The 26,075-nt window shown below is 37.5% G+C and overlaps 1 protein-coding gene across 1 annotated transcript in view; it reads right to left on the reverse strand.

Annotated features, from left to right (window-relative positions):
• The window catches only part of BLNK (B cell linker), a 99,699-nt gene extending 86,592 nt beyond the window's left edge, over nucleotides 1–13,107 (reverse strand). The window contains exons 1-2 of the mRNA XM_059821284.1: nucleotides 13,006–13,107; nucleotides 8,106–8,168 (exon numbers count right to left, since the gene is read on the reverse strand). Of these exons, the coding sequence (XP_059677267.1) occupies nucleotides 8,106–8,168; nucleotides 13,006–13,080 (138 nt within the window). The 5' untranslated portion in view covers nucleotides 13,081–13,107. The remainder of the gene's footprint in view (nucleotides 1–8,105; nucleotides 8,169–13,005) is intronic.
• Nucleotides 13,108–26,075: the final 12,968 nt, after the last annotated feature.

Below are 26,075 nucleotides of genomic sequence, written 5' to 3' on the forward strand. Positions count from 1 at the left end.
CTTTCTGAGTGCTAGTGTGTGATGTGGTTTTCCAGCAATGCAACCCAAACTTTAAGCCAGATTCCCTAATGCTAAACTCTGTGCTTATGCACAGAATTGACACTGGGAAAACTCACAAATGAAAGATCTCTGCAATTGTATTTGTATGTTTGTGTTTTTTTTAATGTGGGCAAATTCCATGAGTTTTTTTAGATATGGAAAGATTGATAAATATTTAATAGTGTCCTCTGAGCCATTCTAGGAATGGCTGCAAGCTTTCGTTGCTCTTAACAGTATGTTGATAACTGACAGGTTGTGCAAGCCATCTGCTGATCTTTTTAAATTAAAGACAATATTGAATTGAAATTTAGCAGTCACTACATCTGTAGCAATCTACAGATTTACTGTTCCTGTTTTGCTTGGCCCGCCCCAGCATCTTGCTTATTCAGGGCAGATGGCATCATGTAAAAGAAAACAGGATGGCTTCATTTTACTAAGGGAAACCCCCTGACACTTGGTAACTTGGTCTTTATCTGCCTCTGTTTCTTGTTTCTATAAATTTGCATTGCAGACTTCATGGATTTTACTTCAGCTGTGTTAAGCCTTTTAATACAGCCGTAACAGCTCAGTCAGCATTAGCAAAATGTGCTCAGGTTATTGTGGGTTATATCTAGGTCTTAGGCTACAAGCACATCTGCATGGAAAAATTTACCAGCAGAACAGTCCTGGCATAATCATCCTCATGCAACACCCCTGTGGATGTCTTTTTGGGAATAACAGTGTACTTTTTTGCTTTAGTTCATGTCACTTTACATTTAGTACTTTATAGTAGCAGTATCCAGACAGGTTTAGAAGTTGTTTCAACGAAAGTGTACTTCTTTCTCTGCTCTTTTGGCAAATTAAAGTTGGATTAATTTATTTATTTTTAAATCATTATTTCTAGCCATCTTTCATAGCTGCAATAAGGACTCCAATTAGTTCTGCTTTGATTCATCAGGAATAGCAGCCTGAAATGTACCTCCTTGGAAATTTATCTCATTTTGGCACTAGCATCACCCACTGGCCCAAGCAGCATGTTAGTATTTGGGGCCTTTCCAGGTTCCCTCTGTTTGGAATAGAAACTTATGCTAAAGCCAGCTATATTATTTAATGCAATACTGCATTTACATAGAAAATCAATGAAGTTCTCCCTTCCTGAACCCAGTGGAAATAAACTGCTTAAAACTTGGCCTGTTCCCAAGGAGCCCTTTCGCCCTGCTATATTGTTTGGTTCTCATAGGATTTCCTTATTTTCAGTGGAACTGTATATATTCACATTTCCAAACCAACAGAGCCCTAAGAGTTGTCCATTTCTTAGAAAAACTCCTTTACAACATTGATTTTTAACCTTGTTCATGCTTTTTCATGAGAATCGATAATATTCAGCTGGTTTTAGTCTTTGCTGCAGAAATAAGTATTTTGCCAGAAACCTTCAAAAATATATTCCAGGCTAAGAGCACTATGGTCCCTAACATCAACAAAACAGTTAAATCAGTGTGAGTGCATTATGCTTAGGATCTCCTGGTTTAATTAGATTGAGATTGTGTCTACTTTGAATTTATTGTCAACTTCTTTTCATTTTCATGATGTTAAGGAACAATAGTTATGAGTTTAGTCTGGTCAGTGAGTTCCAGACATGTATAACCGATTGTCCTGACTGCTGCATTTCTATTACATGATTACTAGATTTCCAGTATTTCTTTTTACTCTTAAAAAAGATGCTACCTAGGGTAACTCTATAGCCATTATATAATTGATGTTGTTAATTTTATTATAAATTAAAATTTCTAATAATAAAGATTCCTCAGAAAGAAATTGGAGCCAAAAATGATCATAAATTCTTTACTGTTTCCCTCATTGTATTAAAGATGTATGTGAGATGTCATATAGATGTGAGACCAGGAAAATCAAATGGGCTTAGGCTTTCCTTTCCTGTGGACACCCTTACCTCCTGATTAATTTTTGGCTTTGCTTTTATGTCTCTTGTACCTGCAGTTTTTAATGTAACATACCCTTTCACAGAACCAGCATAGGATCTGTTGTTGATAAAAAGGCTTGTATACGTAAGTGCTGTGGATGTACCGTAGGACAGAGCAAAAGAGATTTTTTTTCTTCTTTAATTCTCTAATCTCTTGCAGTCATTTTGGGTTCATAAGAAACAATATTTACAAAAGGAAATGCTACTTGCAAATTGATTAGTGTTCCCACCAGTTAGTTCAGGTCTTTCTCATTCTTCTGTGAAAACAGTCTCTTAATTTTTAAAAGCCAAGTGCTCCTGTGAAGCTTGCATTCCTGAGTTTTATTTTCTTCCACTCTGCTAGAAGGGTAGAGTACATGTCTTACAAATGTGGCCTTGTCTAAATCTGTATCTCTGGGAAATTCTCACTGATTATTGCAGTTTAGTTCTTCGTTAATAGAAGAACATGAAGTATAACTTCCTCAAATGCTTCTACAAGCCGCAGTCAGCTAATGCTTTCCAACTGCTGTGTGTCTTGAGTGACATTCGGTCAAACATAGACAAAAATGTCTATAATTGTCTAGTTTGGTGGCTTTGCATTGCTGGAGCTGCAGCTATCAGTACGTAATGACACGTTTGGTCCACTTTTACATATGCATATGTATGTGTAAGTAATTTTAATGAGAAAAGTATGTATTGGGAGAAGAGAAAACCTGTTGTCTTCTCTGCTTGAGATATTTTGCTGACTTCCTGTGGGACTTGCTCACCAAAACTTGTAATTACTTCATTAAATAATCTTTATGTAACTTACAAAAAAAAAAAAAGACAGAAAAATCATTAGTAGGCAAAGGCATATTGTAAGATCAGTCTTGTACAAAAGAGAAACAATGAAAAAATTAACTTGGCATTTTAGTATCAGTTTCCCACATTCACCTGCCTCTTCAAGGATAAAGTAGAGTGGGGAATTAGGAATTTATAGCCCTGTATTGGAAACAGCTAATATGAAAGCAGAAGGACTAAACTGTGACATTTTGGGGACTCTAGAAGATTTCTGAAATGGTTAGCAGCTGGTATTTAACAATGGGAGAGGGATTATAGTTTCTGGCTAGATTTTTAAAAATGACTAATGATTTTAGGCATTAGTGTTGTGAAGTTCCAACTTGCATGCATTGTAAAAGCTCCTGATTTTTCAGGAAGGAAAGAGTACAAAACCACCCAAAATGAAGATTCTTCAAATCTCAAACTGTCTCTAAAGACAATTTCCTAAAACTGGCTCAGAGGGGGTACATTTATATAACCGGGATGTTTGAATAAAGCAGAAACAGGAGGAAGTTCAAAATCGGAAAGCCTGAGGCTGTGTGGAGTTTTCTTATTTTTCAGCTCAACAAAGTCAATGTTGGAAACTATGACACAATGGCTTAAAAATTTCCACAACTTCTCACATTCGTTTTTCATATTCCTTGAATTTGAAAGGTTCACAAAACTTGAAGGGTATTTTTAATAACATTTAAAATTATCAGTAAACTTTAAGAACAAAGAGTTCTGTATCAAAAGATATTCCTTTAATCCATATTTAATGTAATTATGACTAATTTGACATTTAGAATTTGATTGGATTGTTGTGTGCCAGAGCTTAAAGACTGGAAAGCAGACAAGCACTTCCCACCATTCGCAGCTACTGCATAAAACAAACAAATTTATGTTCAAATCATTTCTGGCAGCAGCATTTGGAATATGAATAGAAATATTCTTCTGTCACAGAAAAAATTAAGGGGCCGCTCCTGCAATGAATGCTTTTGCACTGGCTCAGGATTTCTTACTATAGGATTACATTGCTAGATCATGGCATTAGACAGTTTTATTAAATTGCTTTTGAGATATTTGAAAATACTTAGCAGGAAAATAATTCAAAATGATTGGGTACAAATTCAGTTCCTAAGCTTATGTTCATGGGAATCTGGTGATAATGATGTTTGACTTTGTATCTTAGTCTAACATTTTCTTTTGAGTGTTTTCTTTACTAATATTAATGTATTTTGAAATTAATAAATTGATAGCTAAAATACCACTCACAGTATTGGGAAACACTCTCTTAGCTGAAACTGGGGAAGTGATTTAGGTCTTCTGGGACTCTGGAGCATTCACATAGCAACAGAGGAGCTCTAGGTGTGGTGTGTTCAGTCGTTGTGGTCACTAGAGAAAGCAGATGTGGTTCCTGTCCTTTCCTGTCTGCTGCTTCTGCATGGCAGGGATGGGAAGGAGCATCCAAGTGAGATGACAGTTGCTTTTTCTCAGTAGCAGTGCTGACATAAATGGGTGTCAAAGTACAGCCTCGGCGAGTTGAACCTGGCAAGCTCTGGCAGTGTTTTGCACTGGCAGGGAGGCATGAATCTCCCACAGGAGGACACAGGTTCCATTCTCTAAATATTACTCAAAAAAACCCTGCTAGTGTATTGGTGAAGAAAATGGGACTGGTTTTCTCCGAGGCACTCGTATTCCAGCCATGCGATTCAAAACACATTTTGCAATAGGAAGAAAGAGCAGATATACATGAAAGTTGTTTAGAATCAATGTCTGACCATTTTGCTATGTTTCAGATTTCTTTTAGTAGATTGCTATATACAAATCAAATAAGGAAGTCTACCTTTTTACAGTTCTGAAGTTCAAGTCAAAATTCACTGTTTTTTATATCTTTTTCAGTCTGTCACTGGGAATTCAAAACAGAATTTTAAAAAAATCTAACAAGCAACCTACTCTTAGAGGGAACTGAAAAGCAGAGAACAGTGTAGCAAGTTCAGATATTAAAAAGCAACGGAGAATATAATATGCTCTGTGCAACACAGCTGTGGCTAAATGCTGATTTGTGCATTAGGACTAGATTAGCATCATTCAGATGTGACCTGCATATTGAATAACTATCACAAATATAGTACTATTGATAAAAAATGAAACTGCACGGTACACTTGAGTTCTAATATACCACCCTTTTGTGTTCTTAGATTCCACAGAAGTGTAAAGGAAGAGCTATTACTTCTACATTTTTATAAAATGCGTGTAATTTTGTTTCCTATAAAAGATCAGTTTGATACTCGGGATGTTTATGAAACAGAATATAATATTGCTTATAAAAGTGATTCTCTTTTTAGCTACTCAAAGACAAGAAATATTCAAAGAAACGACCATATAAATGTTGATTACTCTATTTCTATTCTGAAACCAGTCAAAATTGATTTAAGGTGGTGTGGCCAACTTACACAAATTATGTGGCTGCAGTGCCTGTATGACTGGACTTTGAACATTTTAAACTTCAAAAAGACTTTAGTATTGATAAATCCATCTGATTTGCTTTCAAATAAAGTGTAATTTGCATTTGACATGAAGGACGTTGTGCAGGAAGGCCCCCTAAGAAGCTTTGTGTTAGTTAAGTGGTGAGCTTTAGGAAAATTATTTTCTGCAGCATTTCCCCAACTTTTGACAACATTCTTCCTTTGGAAAAATTAAAAAGATGAATGTCCTCACTGAAACCACACAGGAAACAGAGGCACATCTGGTGTGTTGGTGGTTATATCCTGTGATAAACATGCAGCACGCTGACTGCAGATGTTGCTTTCCAGGAAAGGTACCTGCCAGCGAGACCCGCCAGCGGGCCAGCACGCTCTCCACCCCAGAGGGGCGTTGCCCCTCTGAATTTTGGCATATCTCGCTAATACAAAAAGCCTGTACTGAATATGCTTAAGTTGTCAGTGCAATGGCAGGGAAGCAGAGGTTTGGGGAAGGCTGGAGGAGTTTTATGGTGAGGAGGACAGACCTGCCTTTAAATACCTATCTAACATTGGGTAGACTCATGGAAATGCTGCACATACATCATGAGATCTACAGATGTGCATAGTGTCTCTATGCACACATGTATTGTGGTAAACTTGTATTTGCTTTTTAGAAATTATTAATATGAGGAGGTAAACCCACCAGTCTTACCTAGCAGATGGCATCGGGCTTGCTCAAGTGTTTTCTGGTTTGGGGGTAGGTTTTGGGGTGTTTTTTTTTTGTTGGGTTTTTTTGTTTGTTTTTTTGTTCACTACTATCTAGTCATAGATGTCCAGCTTTTCTCTAGTGACTTTTAGCTCAATGTCTAAAGGTGATATTGAACTTCGGTTAAGACTTTGCAGAGTGTAGTGAAGTAAATCATATGCCCCTTATAGCTGAATGATAAAGTGAGGTGCAAAACCTAAGGGTCTTGCCAAAGGTAATAAAGAAACACAGTGAGAGAATCAGGATTTTTGAATTTTGGATTTCTAGACACCTCCACACAAACCAGTAGATCCAGTTAGGGAATCATGCTTTCAGTGGTGTAGACAGAAACTCAGACTTTCTGAGTGGAAGTGTGTACCTTAGCCATGCGGTTACTCCGTCATACATTGTTAAGGTGGATCTACTAAGGGTGTGCTTTCTAAACCAGACACCCTGTAACAGAGAAGGAACTTTTCATTCCTGGAATAGTATAGATTTCTTGTATACTAGGCTAGGAGGGTGGAATAAAAAAGTGGGCTATTGATTTTATAACTTACAAGCTAATATACATATTAGCTTTGTACATAGGAGAACAGCATCTCATAGTTACTTAAATATTGCTATTAATGATAGCAAAATATAGGTTCTTGAATCATTATTTTTTTAGTATTGTGATAATTAATTCTGTTTCAAGCATACCTTATTACAGATTTATCATGTTGACAACGCTATTGAACAATTCAATTAAAGAACACACAAAAGCTGTAGGAAGGTTACTACCAGTGTGCAAGACCTGTCTCATTTTCTCTACAATGCCATCAAAAATGGATGTTGCTCATTGTATCACACATACACTGCCAAGTTTTCTGCAGTGCAAAATAATCTTTAAAGATGTATTAAAGAGAATACGTAGTTTAGAGAACATGCAAACAAATGCTTTAATTATATTGCTTTTTAAAAAATTTTGTATCACAGACCGTCACCAAAGATCACCCATTGTTCCCCTTGCCTTTGTCACTTGTGTTTTGATTAGGTTACCACTAATGTCTGAAAATATTTCTCATATCCTTTTCCACTGCTGCTGTACAGTTTTACTTGGAACAGGCACAAGAAGCCAACACATTCACCCTTAGCTTGAACTTCTCTCCCTCTCATCCAGCAGTGGAGATTACAGCACTGTTAGTGATTCAGTCTATGATGCATGAACAGGACAGGAATCAGTCTGTATTTGAGAGCTTTGTTAGCCCTACTATGCTAGCATGAATTGTTTGTACAACCCAATTTTACTCTGTGGCCATGCAGTGTTAAACAAAGAGAACCTGCATACACCTGGGTAGCTGTGATCTAATGAACCACTTTGCAGGATTGGAGCCCTTGTTAACATAAACAGCAGATACAACTCCTGATGCATTCAGGAAACAGTCTTGCTGACTAATAACGTGCTAAGCAAACATAATTTGTCTGCAGTGCATAAATACATTATAACAATTATTTTACCTTTAAAATAGATCTTAAATATCTTTTACTTCAATAGCGACACAAATGGAATTAGTGGTAGAGGAATCACCCCAGTTCAAGCAGTTATTCTATTCCTCTCTTCCAATTAGTTACAATAAATTAACCACACTCGTATGCAAAAAATTCTGCAGAGGTCAACAAAGGAAGTTACTACATTTCTTCAGACATTGTTCCTGGTATTTGTAAAATTTTATTGTAAAATTTATATAGAATTCTGTTCTAAAAAATGTTCTTAATCATGCAAGTTTTATGAAAAAGCTTTTACATAAACAATGGATTTAAAATGTATATTTCTTTAAAAAAAACCCCAAACCCCTCTAAATCATATTTCATGAGACGTTCCCTGCCATAGTTGTGTGCTAATGGCTGATTCTACATATCTGCATGTTTTCTGGAGGAGAAGGAGGGCTGGCTGGGATTTGTGTTGTGTAGGGGGGTTCCTTGAGCCAGAGGTGTAAATTGACCCACTAAAATGGGAAATCTGAGCAACTGATGAAGTGTGTACAAAGAAGGAAAATATCAGATTATTTCCTGGCACTGTAAGGAATACAAGCCTTATGCTGAAGTATGCTTGCATGGTACCTCTTATGAAATACTTGCTTACCAAGAAATGAGATCCATTCATGCCCAGTTTTTCTACAATCACAGCAGATTCAGGCATTCCAAACTGAGGTGAGAAAAAATAGAATTATTACAATAGTGTGAAACTTGATATTTGTAAACAAACTAATTGATATTTCCACGCTCAAATACTTGGTGTTGTGGAAGTCTTTATACTATTTTACATGCATAATTAGAAAAAGAACATTGGACAGAATAACAGTAATGTTTAGAAATAGGTAGTGACTTCCACATAAGAGATAAGACATAGTATTACCTCTTTCTCGGGAAGAAAGATTACAGGGGATAAGGGCTGATAAAATCATGGAGTAGACAAGATGAAATTATGAAGCATCAAATGTAATATAAATGGAACAAGGGCCTCAACAGAAATAAACTCTGGAACTTTAATTGCTATGGGATAAGAGGAGGCCAGCATTAGAAACAGGTTAAAAGGGCTTATGTCAGAAGCGACCTTCAGTAGCCGTGCCATCCCCTCAGGAAATGGTTATATCACTGACTGCTGGAAAATGAAGGCTATATAAGAGAAAGCTCTGTTGTTACATGCCCGTTTACCAACCCTCTGTATGCACTGGCTGCTGCTTGGCTTCAGCAGCAAATATTTGGGCTAAGCATGTCTTGCAGTTCCCATGATAGACGGGCATTGCTGGAAGGAATTCAGGTTCAGGAACAGGATTTCTTTTCTGGGACATGGTTGTGGTGGTGGTGTTTTTTAAGAAAGTTGGTGTTGACTATAAATTAAAATGAAACCGGAATGTCCAGAAGTAGTATCTCTTTATGACAGAAACTAAATATTAATTTGGAAATAAAATGGACACATTGGAGTTCCTTTATTAAAAAGCAATAAGGAATGGAGCAGGGCTGAAGATGTCCTAAAAGTTTCACTGATGTTTTAGCCTGGCTTTTCAAAGAAATTGCACTGTTACGCATGGAAAGTGGGAAAAAATCTAGAAATCATATGGTTTAGTTTTAGGTAGTCCTGCGAGGAGCAAGGAGTTAGACTCAGTGATTCTTACAGGTCCCTTCCAATCTGAGATATTCTATGAAAACTTTTCTTTAAGAATGTACCACTCTTGAAATGAGTTTTAATATTTGTAATCCTTAGCTGTAAATTTCTGTAGCAGTAATGACCAACTCAGACACTAACAGAGGAATATTACTGAAAATAAATTATTTTCAGATGAATATTTGTGTGGATTTTCTAATGTAATTATTTCCAGAATACTTAAAACTGATCACACTTAAAAATGTCAAAAGTGTATTTTATCTACTTTTTGATATGAAAATTTCATACTTAGACATATATTCAGACAGTTTGGTTGCCCTATAAGCCAATATTTCTATGTTTGAGTTTATAAATTGTTCTTTTGTACTATGACTGGGAGAGTGCTGCTTGTTTGCAATACAGAATAGGTCACAATTCAAAGGAGAGGATTGCTGTAGGTGTTGGACCGATGGTTGGTTGTGGGATGTGTTAATTTGCCATCAGTTGCACTGATGTTGCTGGAGAGGCAAAGAATCGGGGTAATGCATGGTTTCTACTCTTGGCATTTGCCTATCTGTTTCTAGTTATTGGCTCTATCTCCAGTTATTGGCTCTGATGAGCTGCTTTTGTACTTTGCCTTATGCTATTAATCAAGCATGTAACTTTTGTGTAAGGGAAAATGTGATCCTTTTACATCATTAGCTCATCAGACAAGCAGACGACAAGCAGATGTCTCCCTACTGGTGTTTAGTGATGACCACTGAACCTTTCATTTTCTTACAAATATATTAACTCCACATCATTAAGATCAGTACTGAGGAGAGGGACTAGGCTACATGGCAAATGGAGACCAAGTAGATAAACTCTGCACCACAGAATGTCTTAGTGTTGTCGCATTTGTAGCGTAGATGCAAGATAACAGGGGAGTAAGTATAGCAGGTTTCCAATATTATCTTCACTTATTCATGAGGAAAAAAGCAAAATCAATAGGGTTAATTATTTTTTAGTAGTGAAGTTATGGGGTTTATACAAAATGCCTTTTGTGAGGCTGGAAACACTTTGCAGAATGGCTAGTTGATAACTTTTGTACTTGACACACAAATCTGTTTTGGAAACATCATTAAGTCTGCAAAGTTAAGGAAATGCCAAAATTGTACTCTACATATGTATCTGCACCTTGTGCATATATATTATGGCACCAACCTATCAACCTCAGTGTACCTCTTCTAGAAGACCCAGCCTCAGTCACAGCACATAAAAGCTGATGTGAATTTCCTGAACTGCTGTTCAATGTATCACATTCTGTCCAGCGCTCACTGCTTGTCTGCTCTCTTGTACACCTGAACTGCACAGTATTCGAACCTTCTCTGAACCCAGAATGATTTATTTTTTTTTTTTTTTGTTCAGAGCTGTTCTACAGCACTCTTTTTATTGTCCTAGTGCTTCAGAAACATTAATTAACTGCAATTTCTAAGACCACCCTGTGAGATGAAAACTCTATTAGTAAGGGGAGTTGAGGCGCATGGGAAATAAAACTCATACCTCATGGTTTTGAATGCCTAACTAGAGCTATTTAGGATCTGTGAGATATACATGTGTATTTACATATTCAATATTTTGGCATTTTTACCTTCTGAGCAGAGCTGCCACTGTGGGTACAACTCTCACCTCTCAGCACTTCTGCAAATCAGAGCCTGAAATTTCAAGTCAAGCACTTGGAAAATGTCATGTTTTTTTCTGGGTGACTTACATGGCTTCAGGTAAAAATGCTGAGCTGGGACAGGGACACAATCTGATATTTCAAGGCAGAATTGAATCGACATAACCATGAATTCATTCTGTCTCTTTCAGCAAGCCCCGGCGTTGCGTACCTTACAATTTCTGTAACAGCTGAGAGTAGTGCACAAAACATACAGGTTTCTCTGCGTTAGAAGAGGCAGTTTTTTGTGAATGGAAAAGGTAGCACGCAAAGAAGCAATTACAGACTATCATAATGTGTATGTAAAAGGGGGCAAATTCAGGTTATAAAGGTAATCCCACTTCTGGCACTTTTAACACTGAGTGTTTGTTTCTGCAACCTTAACAGCATTATTTTAGGGTTCATGTACGTGTATGCCCCGTCTCTGGAGAGGGATCCAGCACAGCCCCCAGCGTGTTGGCTTGCTGTGGAAAGGACGGCAGTACCTGGTGCTCAGGCTCTGGTAGCAGGAGCTGAACAGCTCTGTACATGGCAGCCGCAGGCAAATGGCTGCTACTCCCCACTGCTAGTCTTTGATACGCAGAATGGCCAAGCACTTAATGCTGTAGTAACTAGATCACTTAGCTGCTTTAATCAGTGATGTGAGGGTAAGCATAGACATTAACAGCTTTTTATAAAGTTGGAAGGGTCTCTCTTAACAAGCATGAAGCCAGTAGTTATGGCGTGCCTGCTGAAATTTCCCCGGAAGCCTCTGAGTTGTTGAACAATTGTTATTAATTCTCTGTCTTGTATTCTGCTGTGGAATTACAGGGTACTCTAAAATCATTATATCTTCAATTAATTAGTCTGATTTCCTTGAAGCTGAAAGGCTTTGAGCTAATTAATCCTCTGAGTAGCTATTCACAGTAATAAGTTCGCAGTTTAGCTGATATATTGTCATTATGGTATGAATTAATTCCATGGAACAGGTTAGCTTTTTCAGTGTGGGGACAATGGTCCACCTGTGGTACATCTGCATGGTAAAACTGTTGTGGTGGTTTTTGGTTGTTTTTTTTTTTAAAAATTGTACGTGCATGAGCATATGTATTTATGCACAAGGCAAAACAGAAAAATAATAAAAAAAATGAACATTTTAAACTTTGGTCTACTTTTTATGTGGCTACAAATGGAACTCCTGTAGAAACACTTCTTAACACTGTATTATTTTCCCTGGAAAAGATTATATGCTCTTTCAATTGAAAAGGATGAGAAACTAATGACAATAAATTCTCATTGTTGGTGTAAAGCAGGTACTGGAAAAGATTGGTGCTTCTGCAGTTAGAAGTAGGATAAATACAAGACAGAAAAATCCTATATATAAAATTATATAGAGAAACTTGCATTAAAAAACCCAAAAGGAATGTAAAATGAGACTATATATCAAAATGCAGCAAATGGATTTTATTGTGTAAGTTACAGGTAGAAGTCTAAAACCTGAGTCATAGTATTCAGCAAGTTACAAGGAAAAATCTGATATTAAAAAAAGATATATCATGGAGGGTATATTTTATATATCTTGGAGATTATTCAAGTAGCGAAAGGATGACTGAAAACAAGCTTGGAATATTTTTTGCAATCCAGGCTATTTTACATATACTAGAAAGGACATTGCAGAACTAGGAAAGGTACAGGCAGACAAAGGAATGATAAAAAAAGAGCTCAAGTACCTTAAACTTAGAGCAACATCTAGCAGCTACTGTGGGTATACATGCATTGAGAAGAGAAGACGAACAGTAGATTCTTATTGACAAGCTCTACATTTTAAAGTGATATTAAAATATAAAATCTAGACACACTTTCAGTGAAATGGTTATTTCTTCCCAGCAGGAAATAAATTGGGGCATGAAATACCTTTTCTATTATAAGAAATATCCCTGTGAGCAAACATTTTTATATGATTTGCCATGTAGATCTTAGCTAGCAGCTTCTACTATGAATTAAATTTCTATAAAAAACAGGAGAGCACCAAGAAACTCACATAATATTAATATGAATAAGTTCTTGGGGGTGACAATTGCTGACTAATGTATTTTCAGTACTTTTGAATATTTGTGCTAGATTTAGGATAAGATATCTGTTTTTCAAAGATAAATCCAGTAAGAGTTTCTGCTAGCTGAATATAGACTGGACTGTCTAAAGTGTTACATATACGTTCAGTACCTGTCTTAGGAGATCTGCAACTTGAAAAGCTGTCCAGTTCTCAAATTCCTCTTGAGATGGTAGTTTTGTGGCCATGTTGCTATCCAGTGAGAAAGACTTGATCTATATGAGTAACACTGAACTGTTGCTTCACTGGTTTTTACTGAGCTGCTGTAGAAATCCTAGGAGGAAGTCCTTTTTGCAAGTATTTTCCTGTTTGCTCACTTAAAGTGAACGCCTATAAAAGGTGATTTAGGAAGTACCAATATTCTTCTCTGAGTGACTCTTTCCAGTATAAGGAAACTGTAAGTTATTATATCAACATATGCAAATATCTGTCATTACTGAAGTCAGTTAAACAAAAATGCTGAAAATCAGTGTATAAAATATTTCTGAGTCATCAGCATCTTCGAGGTTTAAATATGGAAACTATTTTTCATGTCTATTACAAAAACAATTAGTGATAGCTTTCTCTTGCCTACCTTGAACTCCTTGATCCAGTTGCTTGGGTCTGCCTTCAGATTGCATTTGACTTGCTTGTGAGTTTTGACATATTGTGCTGTGGTGTTTAGACAGAAAAAATAGAGCTCAGTTGTAGAACTTTTACTTCCATATTGTCACATTGTATAATCTTATTCTTTATGCCAAGTCTGGGCATCATACTTTTGGACTTTAATTACTCAATTACTCTAAGATGATGTATGATCTGAAGTTTTTGGGTTGTTTTTTTGTTTGTTTGTTTGTTTTGAGTTTTTTTCCCCTGTCATTATTATTACTGCTAAAGAGCAAACTGTCAGCAAATTCATTCCAGTGCTACATTATCTTTTCAAAAGGTAGGGCTAACATAAAATGCTTGTACTGAGTAAAACCATAAGCTCATCCAGCCCAGCATCTTCTTTCCTGATTGTGGTCAGAAGTGAGCTACCTAGGAAACTGTATAGAAACAGGGCAAGCATGTAAGACTTCCATAGTATTCTCCCAGTCTCCAACCATTTTGAACTCAGGGACTTACCGGTCTGGATATGGTTTCTACATGTGCTGCATGTATATGCATCACATACGTTACACCAACGATTCCCAAATTTGGAGCCATGACTGTTATCCTTTAAGGAGGGAGGTGCGCAATGGACTGGGCAGGCACAGCCAGGAGTCGCTCCTGGGCTGCAGGAGGAGGAGGACAGATGTTTTTAGTGGAGGCTGGGGCTCAGATGGACTTGAGAGGGAGCAGAGCCGAGGAGGCTCAGGATGGGCACTTCTGCCCCTTCTCACCCCTGTCCCACCATCTCCTCTGAGCTGCATCCCTGCCCCACTCACAGGCCTTTTCTGCCTCTTCACCTCGAACACGGAATACACTTCCAGTTTGAGAGGAGCAGCATACGCAATTCTTAAACTGGAGAAGGGGGCGGGATGCATATTCTAAAACAGGGCAAAGGGGAAAAGTTTGAGAGCCATTGCTTTGTAGAATGGGCAATAAAATTGCAAAGATGCAGCTGCTGAAACAAACCCAGATTATTTTCCTCAGCAGTTCTGAGTCACCACAATAGGAGAAATATGAAAGCTTCCATAAAAGGCCGGAGCCCAAGGAATGCTATATTCAGCTTTCCAATTACTCTTCCTGTTTTATTTCCCAGTGCAAAAGGGATTTGGGGCACATGTTCAAAGATTAAAATGGATTTCAGCTAAGTTGAAATGTCTAATCTGCTATCCTTCTTCAAATTTTCCTGCGTGTATTTTTGCTGTTAGAATGACTGACAGGTCAGTGGTTGCCAGTGAATACTCTTAACTCTTGACTATCTTGTGACTTTGCAGAGCACTGAATCTGGCAAAACTCAGCTCCTGGATTTCAGAAATTCAGAATTGAGATAGAAGCCTTTGCAACTGAAACTTTACCTCCTCAGAGTAATCTCCAAGTGCCTGGCTGTGTACACTATAAGAAAAGTTACGTTGACTTTCATAGTGTTTTGGCTGTGAGTTGTTCCAAGGGGGGCAACATCTTCCTGGATGACGAGAGGGAGCGATACTCTTTTCCACTGTGTGCAGGACCGGAAGAGAGAGGTGCATGTATTCCTTAAGAAATTTTGCTTGCCTAGTTTGGGTGCAGGAGGAATTGTGTCAGTAGTAAGGTCTTCATGTATGGTGGAGGTAGGAAGCAGCTGGGTGGGAGATATGTGTGAGTTACAGGTTTAATGGTTGCTTAGGGGAAACGATAAAATAACAGATGGCATCAGGTGTGAAACATGAATAAAGTGAAGCACAGCAATGCTCTTTTTTCTGCAGTACATGCTGAGTTTGGTTACTGAGTAGGTGTAAGCTGTTCAGATTCAGAACACCTCAAAGGCAGATTTAAAACAGTGTTTTAAGGATTTTGCAGTTCAGTGCATGCTGCCAGCAATACCTGCTGCTCTTCTCACCATGGCCCAGTAGGCCACCAGCATTTTCAGAAATACTGGCATGCAAGGAACTGCTCCTTGCCGCCTGCTGCTGTCCACTGTTATGTCCCTACACGTGGGGTGGTCTGCAGTGGGAGCTGAAGCTCTGCCCTGCCAGCTTACCCACCTTGCTGTGCCCAGGCCTCCCTCTTCTCCCACCTGGCTTCTCTCTTACTGCTCTCCCCCAACACTAACTTTTGGCTAGTTTTCCTATCATTGCCTGTGTTGACATTGCCTTCATTTTGTATTCTGGGTTCTCAGGAGAGTACTCTCAAGAGGCCAATGTTTATGCAGTTCACCTCTCTCTGCTGAGTGAGACAAAAATCTATTTGCGAAGGTCATGTTCAGCTTTGTGTTCCCAAAGGGGCTGTAGCAGAGGTGGTTGAACCGCAGGGACTGTACCTTGCAAGAAATATTTTGTGGTTTTTGTTTTAGTCAGATTAAAAATGATGACAACAACAACAAAAAAAGCCCAAAACAAACCAGGGACATGGGGAGGCGCATCTGGGATCCTGCAGCTTGTCTCTTGATGTTGGCTTGATCAATACTGTGGTTTTCTTTCCTCAAGTGTGTGCAACAATAAATGGAGAATATTGTCATGCACTTGTGCAACAAAAATGGAGAATATTGTCATGCACTTCCGCTTTCTTTCCACTACCCTCAAGGGGATTATTTCAAGAGTTGTTGGCTAGGAGGACCCCAGGTTTCATTTGTTGGCTAGGAGGACCCCAGGTTTCACTACCAGTTGTACTTAGTACCCTCATACTCTTAGTTACTCTATGCAGTATGTCACCCTTTCATGGCAATTCAAGCAAATAGGTGCACTTGAACATGTTGGCTGTGCAGGCTGTGGTGGGGGCATCCTTGAGCGGGATGTTGAGGCTTCCAGAATCCACCAGATAAAGACAGACCACAGACGCTCTTTCTTTGCAAACGGTCAGGTGCCTACACATAACTTTAAAGCAGATTGTAGAGACTTCAGTGATGACCAGTACTAGCCCTGTGCAGGTCATGCTAACTCTCTATTGAATATTCCCTGGAGCCTGGGAAGGCTGGCAAGGACGCTGTCAGACTTAAAAACGTGTTTGGGTATATGTGCAGAGTGTAATCTGTTATTTTAAACTTGTATCTAACTGCAGACATTAACACTTTTCATCTGTACTGTTTACAATTTCATTCCTCAAAAAAAGGCAGAAATCTGATTCTGTATATTAAGAAATTTCATTTTTCTGGACCGCTTAGCAAAAATGATATCTAGTACTTGAGAACTACCAAATTTTCAGAGGTATCTTAGTTAATGTGTGCATTTTATGCACCAGGTAATTTGACCTGTAAACAGAAAGTCATTCTCATACATAACTCTTCTTTATGTACAAGTTAACACATCATTACAGTATATATTTGAATGATTTTTTTTTCCCTACAGTCTGGAATGTGCAAGCCACACAAGAGGCATGTTTTTACAGGCTACAGCTCCTTGGAGTGTCATAAAGTAAGTTCTCAATTTTTGATTTTGTAGGAATTGTTAATAAACAGTATAAAAACTGATACCTAGATCATATCACTGGCATTTCTTACTAAATACAACTATATATCGTCATGAACATAGGCACTAAATGTGTTAAATTATTTCAAAACTTTCAAAGTCAAGTTCTGCTTTACAAAAACCCATAGCAGCTACATGCAACTTATTTTACTGGATATAACACTGGAATACTGCTCTCAGAAAAATGTACTTGAGCAAAATAGCTCAAGGAAGTATTACTGTATATAAAATATGAGCCATTGTCACTGTTTTTTTTTCCCTTTTTATACAAAAATAATGAAAGGAACATGACTTACCATATACTAATTTTTCTTCTCCCAGGCACACATGTTGGAGTTGATTCCAAGTAAGTTAAAGGAGCAGTTTCTCATGTCTGCTCTTCCCCCTTAAACTGTCCCAGATGTATTTTGTTGTTCTTAGTATGATTGACAGGCCTTGGCATTCATGGTGGGTGGGAGAAAAACATTCTTAAAGTGAAAAGCTGAGTAAGTTCACAGAGAACATCGGAAAATGAAGGCTTACTTTTACAGCTGTCTGTCTAGAAGTTTGATAAAATTTTGCTAATTGGTTTTGTCTCTTTTTTATTTAACAGGAAATAAAAATAACAGAATCACCAGAAATCATAGGGTCTGGAAGGGACCCTGGGAGATCTAGGCAGGGCTTCAGCAGAGAGGCAGGATCAAATACAAATACAGCAAATTGGCTCAGTCTTGGAAATCAGTTTGGTAACCCCTTTTTCTAACTGTGAGTTCTTGGGGTAGCATCAGGTTCACCTCATCCTTGGGAGGCACAGCAGGAGGAAGAACTCTACTAATTCTGTGCTATACTGATGGAGGGTGCAAGAGAATGTGCCCGTTGGCGAGGATAATTGCTGTCTAAGCACCAGAGGGGCTGAACCTAGACCTCCTCTCTTTCCTGAGGAAGCAAACCCAGTTTCCTTAGCATTTCTTCATAAGTAATGATTGTCTTGGTTAGTCTTTTTGTTCTCAGCACTCTCTTCGGTTTGGCTCCATCTTAATTGAAAAACAGTGTGGCCAAACTGGTACCAGTATACTCTTCTTTATGCTGTGGTAGCTGCTTCTGTCTCAGCGATATCCCAATGTACTTTAGAAGTGTGTTTGTTATTCAACATCCATGTTATTAACAAAATACTGAATACAATTAAGGCCAGAACAAATTCCTATGGTACCCTACTTGAAATACCCACTGAGTTTGAAAGTGATTCACAGATATCTTCTCAATGGGAGTCAGATGAGCGCTTTCAATATACAGTACTTTCATCACACTTCTCTAGTTTGCATGTGATGATTTTTGTATGGGACCACATCAAAAGCTTTAGTGATAATATGTACTTTGGGCCCTTATCTACTAGGTAGCTATTGTATCAAGGAAGGAAATGAGACTGATTTGACACAGTTTATTCCTGACAAGCCAGTTTTTACTGCAGTATTAAAGAAACACTTTATAAGTATATTGAGGCCCAATGTTTGCCTTAGCATATTTGTGAGAATTGAAGTTGGGCTGAAGTTCCCTGTCCTCCTTCCCCCCATCTTAAAGGATAGATGTTTGCCCTTCTTTAGCTACTGTCATTTCACTAACTTACATTGTGTGCTGAATTCATAGCAGCCAGAGTTCAAGGATAATGTTTTGGCTAGTTCTTTACATAATCTGTATTGAGAATACTGTTATGCCATTCCTATTTAAGTTTCTAATCCACCTTAATATCGGTAATAAATATTCTGATCCTGCTGTGTCTGCTATCAAAATTAAGCATCTGATCACAATCTTTTCTGTGAAGACTAATTAAATATTTCAGTTTTCTCTCATATTTGTTATTTATTCTCTTTTCCCCCACTAAGGTGTAGATCTGTAATTCCCTCTGTTTTTCTCTTACTAATATTTCAGGAGCCACAGTGACTTTAATGGACTTTGGGTGAACCTGTGAGTGTCACAGCATTTTCCAGTGGTGCCACAGGTAAGTAGTAAGGGAAGGAGTTTCTTACAAAATTACTTTCTGTGGAAACATTTTTGTACTTAAGATGGTTTAGCTTAATTGCATCCTGGCATGTGCCTTTATCATTAAATTGGTTTTTGGTTTTCAACATCTGTTTTTTGGAAGTTCTTATTGAAATTCTAAAAATCAGGCAAATAAAGGTATTTGAAATCACTTCTTTTTATACAGCAATGCTGTACTGCTTAAAACTAACATCTGTTTTTACAACAATAAAACTGTAATGCCAAATTCATAACAACTTTTGTAATGGTGTGACCTATCTCAGAGCTGGATTGTAACTCAGAACAAGGCAGACTCAACAAAATTTTCCTGGTTCTGCAGAAGTAGTGGGGTTTAGGAGCTATAAGTAGTTCCATATGACAACATATACTCCAACAGTGGCAACATATAGTATTGTTTTTTGAGTTGTAATTGCATTTTTAATTTTTTTTTCCTACTATGCCATGCCAGCCAATTATATGAGGCATGGAAAATGGAGTTGGAGAGTCTTGGGTTCCCTTTGTGACTGATGTAGATTATTTTTTATGTTTTAGATAAGTCAATTAGGGAGTCTTTCAGAGGCTGAAGGGAACTCTACCTGCCTAAATGCTTCCTGGATCTTTGCAAATCTCCTTATTTTCTGCCCTGGTGTTTTCTTCCATCCTTGTTTCTGTGAGAGGGTTTAGTACTGTAGCAGGGAGAACCACAGGGAGCCTTAATATACCAATGATTTCACAAATGTTATGAAAGCTTTCATGTTATAAAATGAGCCTGTGGGTTTTGTAGATGTCTCTTCTTCTGTTTTGGGTCGGTTGTTTGGTTTTTTTTCACAGTATATGGTATCTTTTCAGTTTTACCAACTGCATGTTGTATTAATTTTGTGTACTGTTTGTTTTAAGTTATAATGCAGAGCAATAATCTGTAGAACTTCTTTGAGCAGCTATCTCACAAGTCCACATAAAATTTATTGGAGGATTCTGGCATCTAGACTGTGTTACTGAAAAATAATTAACTGTTCATGGTAAAGAACAAAAAACATCTATTTGCATTACTTAATTGAAGTATCTCTCTGTGTAGCCCTAAACAGTAACTCTAAAATGCATTTTCTTCTTGTGATCACAAAAGACCCAGACCCAAAGAAGCCTCAAATGGAATAGAACAAAAACCACAAAAACCAAACCCCAGACCTAAAAAACTTTGCTAAGAAGGGTTAGCACCATTGCTATACCAAGGAGACTATGTTTGTATGCTGATTTGAAACCTGCCACCTTTAAATCACTTCCTCTATATCCAGTTTGCTGCATAAATATGCTCTCTTTCTTTATTTCACTTGTTCTTCAGCCCATTCCTGGAGCATGTTGTTTCAGCTGGATTTTAATTATTGCCAAATACTAGGGTTTTTTGTTTGCTTGTTTTGTGTCACAGAGGCTGGATACATGGCATAAAACCCATTGTCTTAAGGACAGTTGCTCTTTGTGTTACCGCTCAGCCTTCTAAAATCTTTTTATATGGCTTTTGATTGTTAGTTTGACCTTCTTTTTGAATCTAGAAACAGATTCAGCCATTAGTCTAGAGAGATTTTCCTACATCTAACCATGCATTAAAAATGTACTTGTACATATTTGTTTGTAACCTGAATTTTGCACCTAGTTTTCTTTATCTTTTCAAAAATTCATGATTTTAACTAGTACAATGAAATATAACAGTAATAAAAACCCAACCTACTACAAAAGCAACATTGTTCATTAGAAATTCTCTTTGATTTTTTTTGAAGGCTGGAATGGATGCTGTAGTGCTTGGTTGTGATATCCTTCACAAGTACTCAGTATTCTTTGCAGTTTAACTGAGCCACTTCTTTGATTTTTATTCATTTGAACATCTTGGTAGAACTTGCTGTCTATTCCTCTAGACTCATATGCTGGCTTGTATAGTTTGCACTTACATTTTATATCATTTCTTTACAGAACTTCTCCTTTGAAATTCATCTGTGTGTTGACTATTCTGATAAAATATAGGAAAATGTGTGTGAACAGATTTCTGTCTGGCAACACTTATAAACGTTAATATCTAGTGAGTAAATTTCAAAACAGAAAAATAATAATATTTCAGTGTCTTACCTTATCATTTAAATAGCATTCCTAGGCAGTTTAAATTTGAAAAGCTGTGACTGATGCTTCTTTTAAATTATTTTCTTTATGTTCTTTTGATGGATTTTGTTAGTATAATGAATTCTTAGTTAAACACTATTGATTTCTTTGAGGCTTGTACATTGATATGTGTAGAAGGTCTTTCACCATGCACGTGACTCTTGATATGAGATAAATGGAAAAATGTTAAATTAGTACTTCAACTCAAAGTGGGCATACTAATGCATCATTGCATGGTATTTTACAGTGGAAGATCTCAACCAAAGGTTGACCCTGTAGGTGTGGAAGGCTGCCATGAAGTTAATATAAGAACCAGAGTGGTGGTGGTTTTTTGCTGCATCTACTTCCCAGGTCCAGAGTTCTCTGTCATTGCAATGAACTTGGCCAACTCCAGCTAATGGTAGTTAGATAAAATTCCAAATGATGTTTCTAAGAAATCTGCCTCAGTATGACTTCCAAAAGAGGGCTAGATTTAAATAAAAATACACAAAATGTGCATTTATTTCAAGTGTTATGGATACCACTTATTTCTTTGAGGTACAGGCACAGAGGTATGTCTCCATTTCCCACTTGCCCCACACTTCCACTGTACTCCTTACAGTGCTGGTAACCTTTGGAACAGCCTTTGATATTTCAGCACATTCAGCTACAAAGCAGCAGTTATGTTGATTTCCACAGTGAACTAGTATTACTCAAGTTCAGTTGAAGTGATAAAAGGCTTGAACCAGAACTTCATTCCCAACAGACTTTGGAGTTATGACTGAAGTATTTGTTGTTAGGATGCGTTGTTAGCAAGATAGATAAGGTACATCATGAAAAACAGAGTTGCTTCTGTTTTGAAGAGTTATTTCTTCCTGCTTAACATACAGGTTCGGCGAAGAAGGATGGCATTTCTCCCATGCTCTTTCTGAGCTGGGGAACTTAGAAGCATCAAAACAATAGTGAAGCATTAGTGTACCATTGTTACAGTATCATCAGCATTATAGTGCATACATAGTCTATAGTATATATACTGCATATATATGAAATAGTATAGTACTATAGCATAGTATTATAGCACTGTAGTATACTATTATGATACAGTGTTTCTGTGCTACTGACATGCAGGTTTCATTCAAAAACATGTACCAAGTGAATTCACAAAGGTCATAGCTTTAGTTCTTCTATTTACTTAGAATGACTGAGATAAAACTGGACAGGGAAAATAATTGGATGGGGGAACAGGACACTGCAAAATCTAGAACCTTTCTGTAGGACAGGAGTAGGTCTGAGGAAAACTGTGGTCAATTCTTATATGAAGGAGGGAAGATCTGGGAACAGAATCTGAGATAGAGATGTTTGGACAAGGTTTATTGCTTATTGTTGTAAAGAGAGCATATGGAAGGAAGGAAACAAAAAGTGATGGTTCTGGGGAGCCCGGAGTTGAGGGAAGCATGTTATTCACTTTTACGGATAGGAGGAGTTGGGTGGAGCATATGTGTCACTGGCCAGCATCCTGGTGTTGTTGGGACCAAAAATAAGCAGACCTCCTCCCTACTTCCATCAACAGAGCCCTGAAAATGAAGTTGGAAAAACTTCTGAGCCTGTTAAAAAAAGACAGAAGAAAGGAAGGAATTCAAAAGGTGAAGGTGGGCTTAGAAAATGCATAGAGAAATTCAATAGATTGACAAAGGGAGGGGGTGTAGAAGTAGAAGGGTACAAAAAGTAAAGAAAATGAAAGGAGGTGATGGGGAGACAAGCTGTATAAACACAGAATGTTTCTCAAGGTTTTTGGGCTCATAAATAGAGCTTTTACATGTCTTGTGTCCTTAGCCTGCTGACATACATAAAATTTTACAAGCAGAGTTTATTTGATGGTCAACAGACAGAGAATATGATAAAATCTCGATAAATAAGAAAGACCTTAAGAGCTGAGAGATCTATAGGTTTGGGGTTTTTTTTGTTTTGAGTGTGGTATTTGGGGAGATCTCAAAAAGATATTTCAAGAAATATTATGTTTATGATAATAAATGTTAAATGAAAGAACTATCAAGAAAAAAATGACAAAAAGTACTTTTTCATTGTTCTGTTTTGAGTCACACAACCTAAACTCAATAATTTCATAACCTTTTAATCTAGCTCCTTTTTATTAGTTTGTTTTTGTTTATCATTTAGGTAATGGTAATGTCATCAAACCTCTCTATCACCATGGTATTAAGTGAAATTAGATCCAGGTAAAATGATCTTATGATAACAAGAAAGGTATGGAAGGAACATTCAGTGACAGATTCTTCCCCACACCAAATCTGGAGGAGCCTTCTATTGTTATATGCTGAATACAGTCAGAATTTAGTATGGTTATGTCCAGTCTCTTTCAATTTTTCTTGTGAACTAGCTTTTGCTTTTGTCAACCTTTCTTCCATAGCTTTAGCATCTCCAGTTCAATTGTCATAGAGATACTAAAGGAAAGCCGTGAATATTCTCACAGGTATTTTCTTCGCACACTGCCAAAGTCGCCTGTTGCAGTATGAATTGATGACAGTACAGAGTTGTTTCAGGCTATTCTTCTCTCCTCTCTTCCAAAGGCTAAAGCCACCCTCATCATGTTAGTTTATTTCTAAAGAAATACGTGTTGCATATTAGAAAAGTGCTGGGGCTTCTAAATATAATTAGGTAGAGGGTGAACAATGACATGGGGTGTACCAAAGGGCAGTTTTGTGGTACCAGTTGGAATTTGTGGGAATGAGGGTAGTAGCTAACTGCTGCTTATGTGTGTCTTGCATGACAAACAGTACAATTAAAGTATATCTCAAGATTTTTGCTCTTTCTAGGGAATATACTAGGGAATGCTGGGCTCAATATCCATGCATATTGCAACCTAATGGAGAAAACTCCAGTAACAGCTGCTCTTATGTGTTGTGAACATTCCTCTGATAAGCTTTTTAAGGATCTAGATATAAGGGGTTCAGTATGCATCCATCTACTGACAGTATTATAAATACTGTATTTCTGACCTTCAGATTTTCCCTCTTGATCTCTGGTTAAATGATATATTTGCCAGTTTGACACTGCTGACATTCTGTCTGCCTGGTCTAACACTGTTATACCATGATTCCTTGTGATCCTATTGTCATGGGAATGATATTTCAAATGATGAATATACTTTGAAGCAACGTGGGAAATAAATACACTGGCTAAACTTCATTTACAACAAGACTTTTTGTTGCAAAATGCCTTCTTCAGTGTCCAGTATAATTAATTTATGTAATGTTGATGTATTCAAGAACACCGCTGTTTTATCAGATAATACAAAGGAGAATGAGCTACTATTCAGGTGGATACTGAATATCTCAATTATGGTTTTAGTCAGATTTTTCCCTTGCTTTTGTTTTCCCATGCACTGTGTTACTGAGCTTTGCAAGACAATAAACTGAACAGTTGTGGAAATACAAGCTGCCTGTTTTCCTTCAGTGGTGAATGCTTCACTTCTCTAGAAATGTTCTGTTTTCTAGAACTGGTGAAAGTTAACTTCTGTTCACTTCTCTAGAAGTGAAACATAAACCATATGAGATGAGAAAGACAAGAAATGAACATACAAAAATTTTGCACTCTGGTATAATGTTTTTCATATGCTTGTTTTATGTTTTTGAACACACCTCAAAAGCAGCCCTACCTTAGAATTCCATGCCTGTTTTCAAAAGTTAATTGGATGTATGATGTGAATGAGACCTTGCTAATGTTACCTACATTCCTGATAAATTGAGGTCTATTTTGATTCAAGTATTTTATGAAAAGTCAGAGTTGTTTATGCATAACCTTCATGTCTTCATTCTTTTGTTACTAAAAAGAAATGAAATGAGAACTTAAAAAAAAAAAATTGTTGACAATGAATGTCAGGCTGATAAAAATCTCACCATTGACCTTCAGAACAGTGAGATTTGACTATGATGTGATTATCTTCTCAGGTCAGAAGTTACAAATCAGCTGAAGCAGTGATGACTTCAGTCCTCTGCAACCTACACATTCTGCATAACATCCCATGCCTCATTTGCCACATCTTTTCCCCTGTCCAAATGATGATCTATTATTTCAGTTTGCAATTTTGCATCTCTCTGTTATTGGCGGACTGCAGCAGACAATTGAATTCTCTGGCAATTCTCACCTCTTGGTCAGCTGTGCCCCCGTTCATAACCAAAGCTCTTAATGTGCTGTATGTGTTACTGGCACAAGTGAGTGCAAAAGCTATGGGAGCATACACTTGCGCTGATATACCTGTATCAGCCAAATGAAATGGAATGGACCATAGCTTATAACTGCCTACAGACTATTTAATGTCACTGTAAAATTGCTCTTAACTGTAGTTTATCTCTCTTTCCTGTTGACTTGGGTGGCTGACCTTAGTTTCATTTGATTTACAGGCACAGAAATGATTTTATCATTTAGAGTTAACACTATCACAGTGTGCTGGAGGCATTCTGATCCAGCGTACCTATCACATCACTGAGATGATGCCATCAACGTTGCTTACCCTGCCAGCCCAGCTTTTGAGTTTCTACTGACTGTTTGCAATGTGCTTACATCAGCTTCTAGAGTCATGTTTTTGTTTCTGGTTTTAAAGAAAGCTCAATAACATGTAAGGTCCAATAACTACCAAGTAGTTTTGAGATTACATCTGGAAAGCTACATGATCACGTACTCATTAAATAGTTTCTTTCCTTACTGGGGCTCTTACTCACTTTTTTCCCTCATAACTTTGTCTAGCAAGACTTGATAAATAAATGCAGGTCCAAGCAATGCTTAAATTGAGGTATTGGAAGACTAAATGCTGAAAACTGCTTTGCATCGAGAAGGAGTCAATAGAGGTTCTGCTCTGGATGGACTGAACTTGGGAAGTTCATGATGCTATAAATAACTCTTTTCATTTTTCTTCTCATTCTCACAATAGATGAGTTGCACTCAGCTCTCTTACCTCTTGCTGTCTCTCTCACAGCATGCAA

This window comes from Gavia stellata, chromosome 9 (genome assembly GCF_030936135.1).
Source record: "Gavia stellata isolate bGavSte3 chromosome 9, bGavSte3.hap2, whole genome shotgun sequence".
Lineage (NCBI taxonomy): Eukaryota > Metazoa > Chordata > Aves > Gaviiformes > Gaviidae > Gavia > Gavia stellata.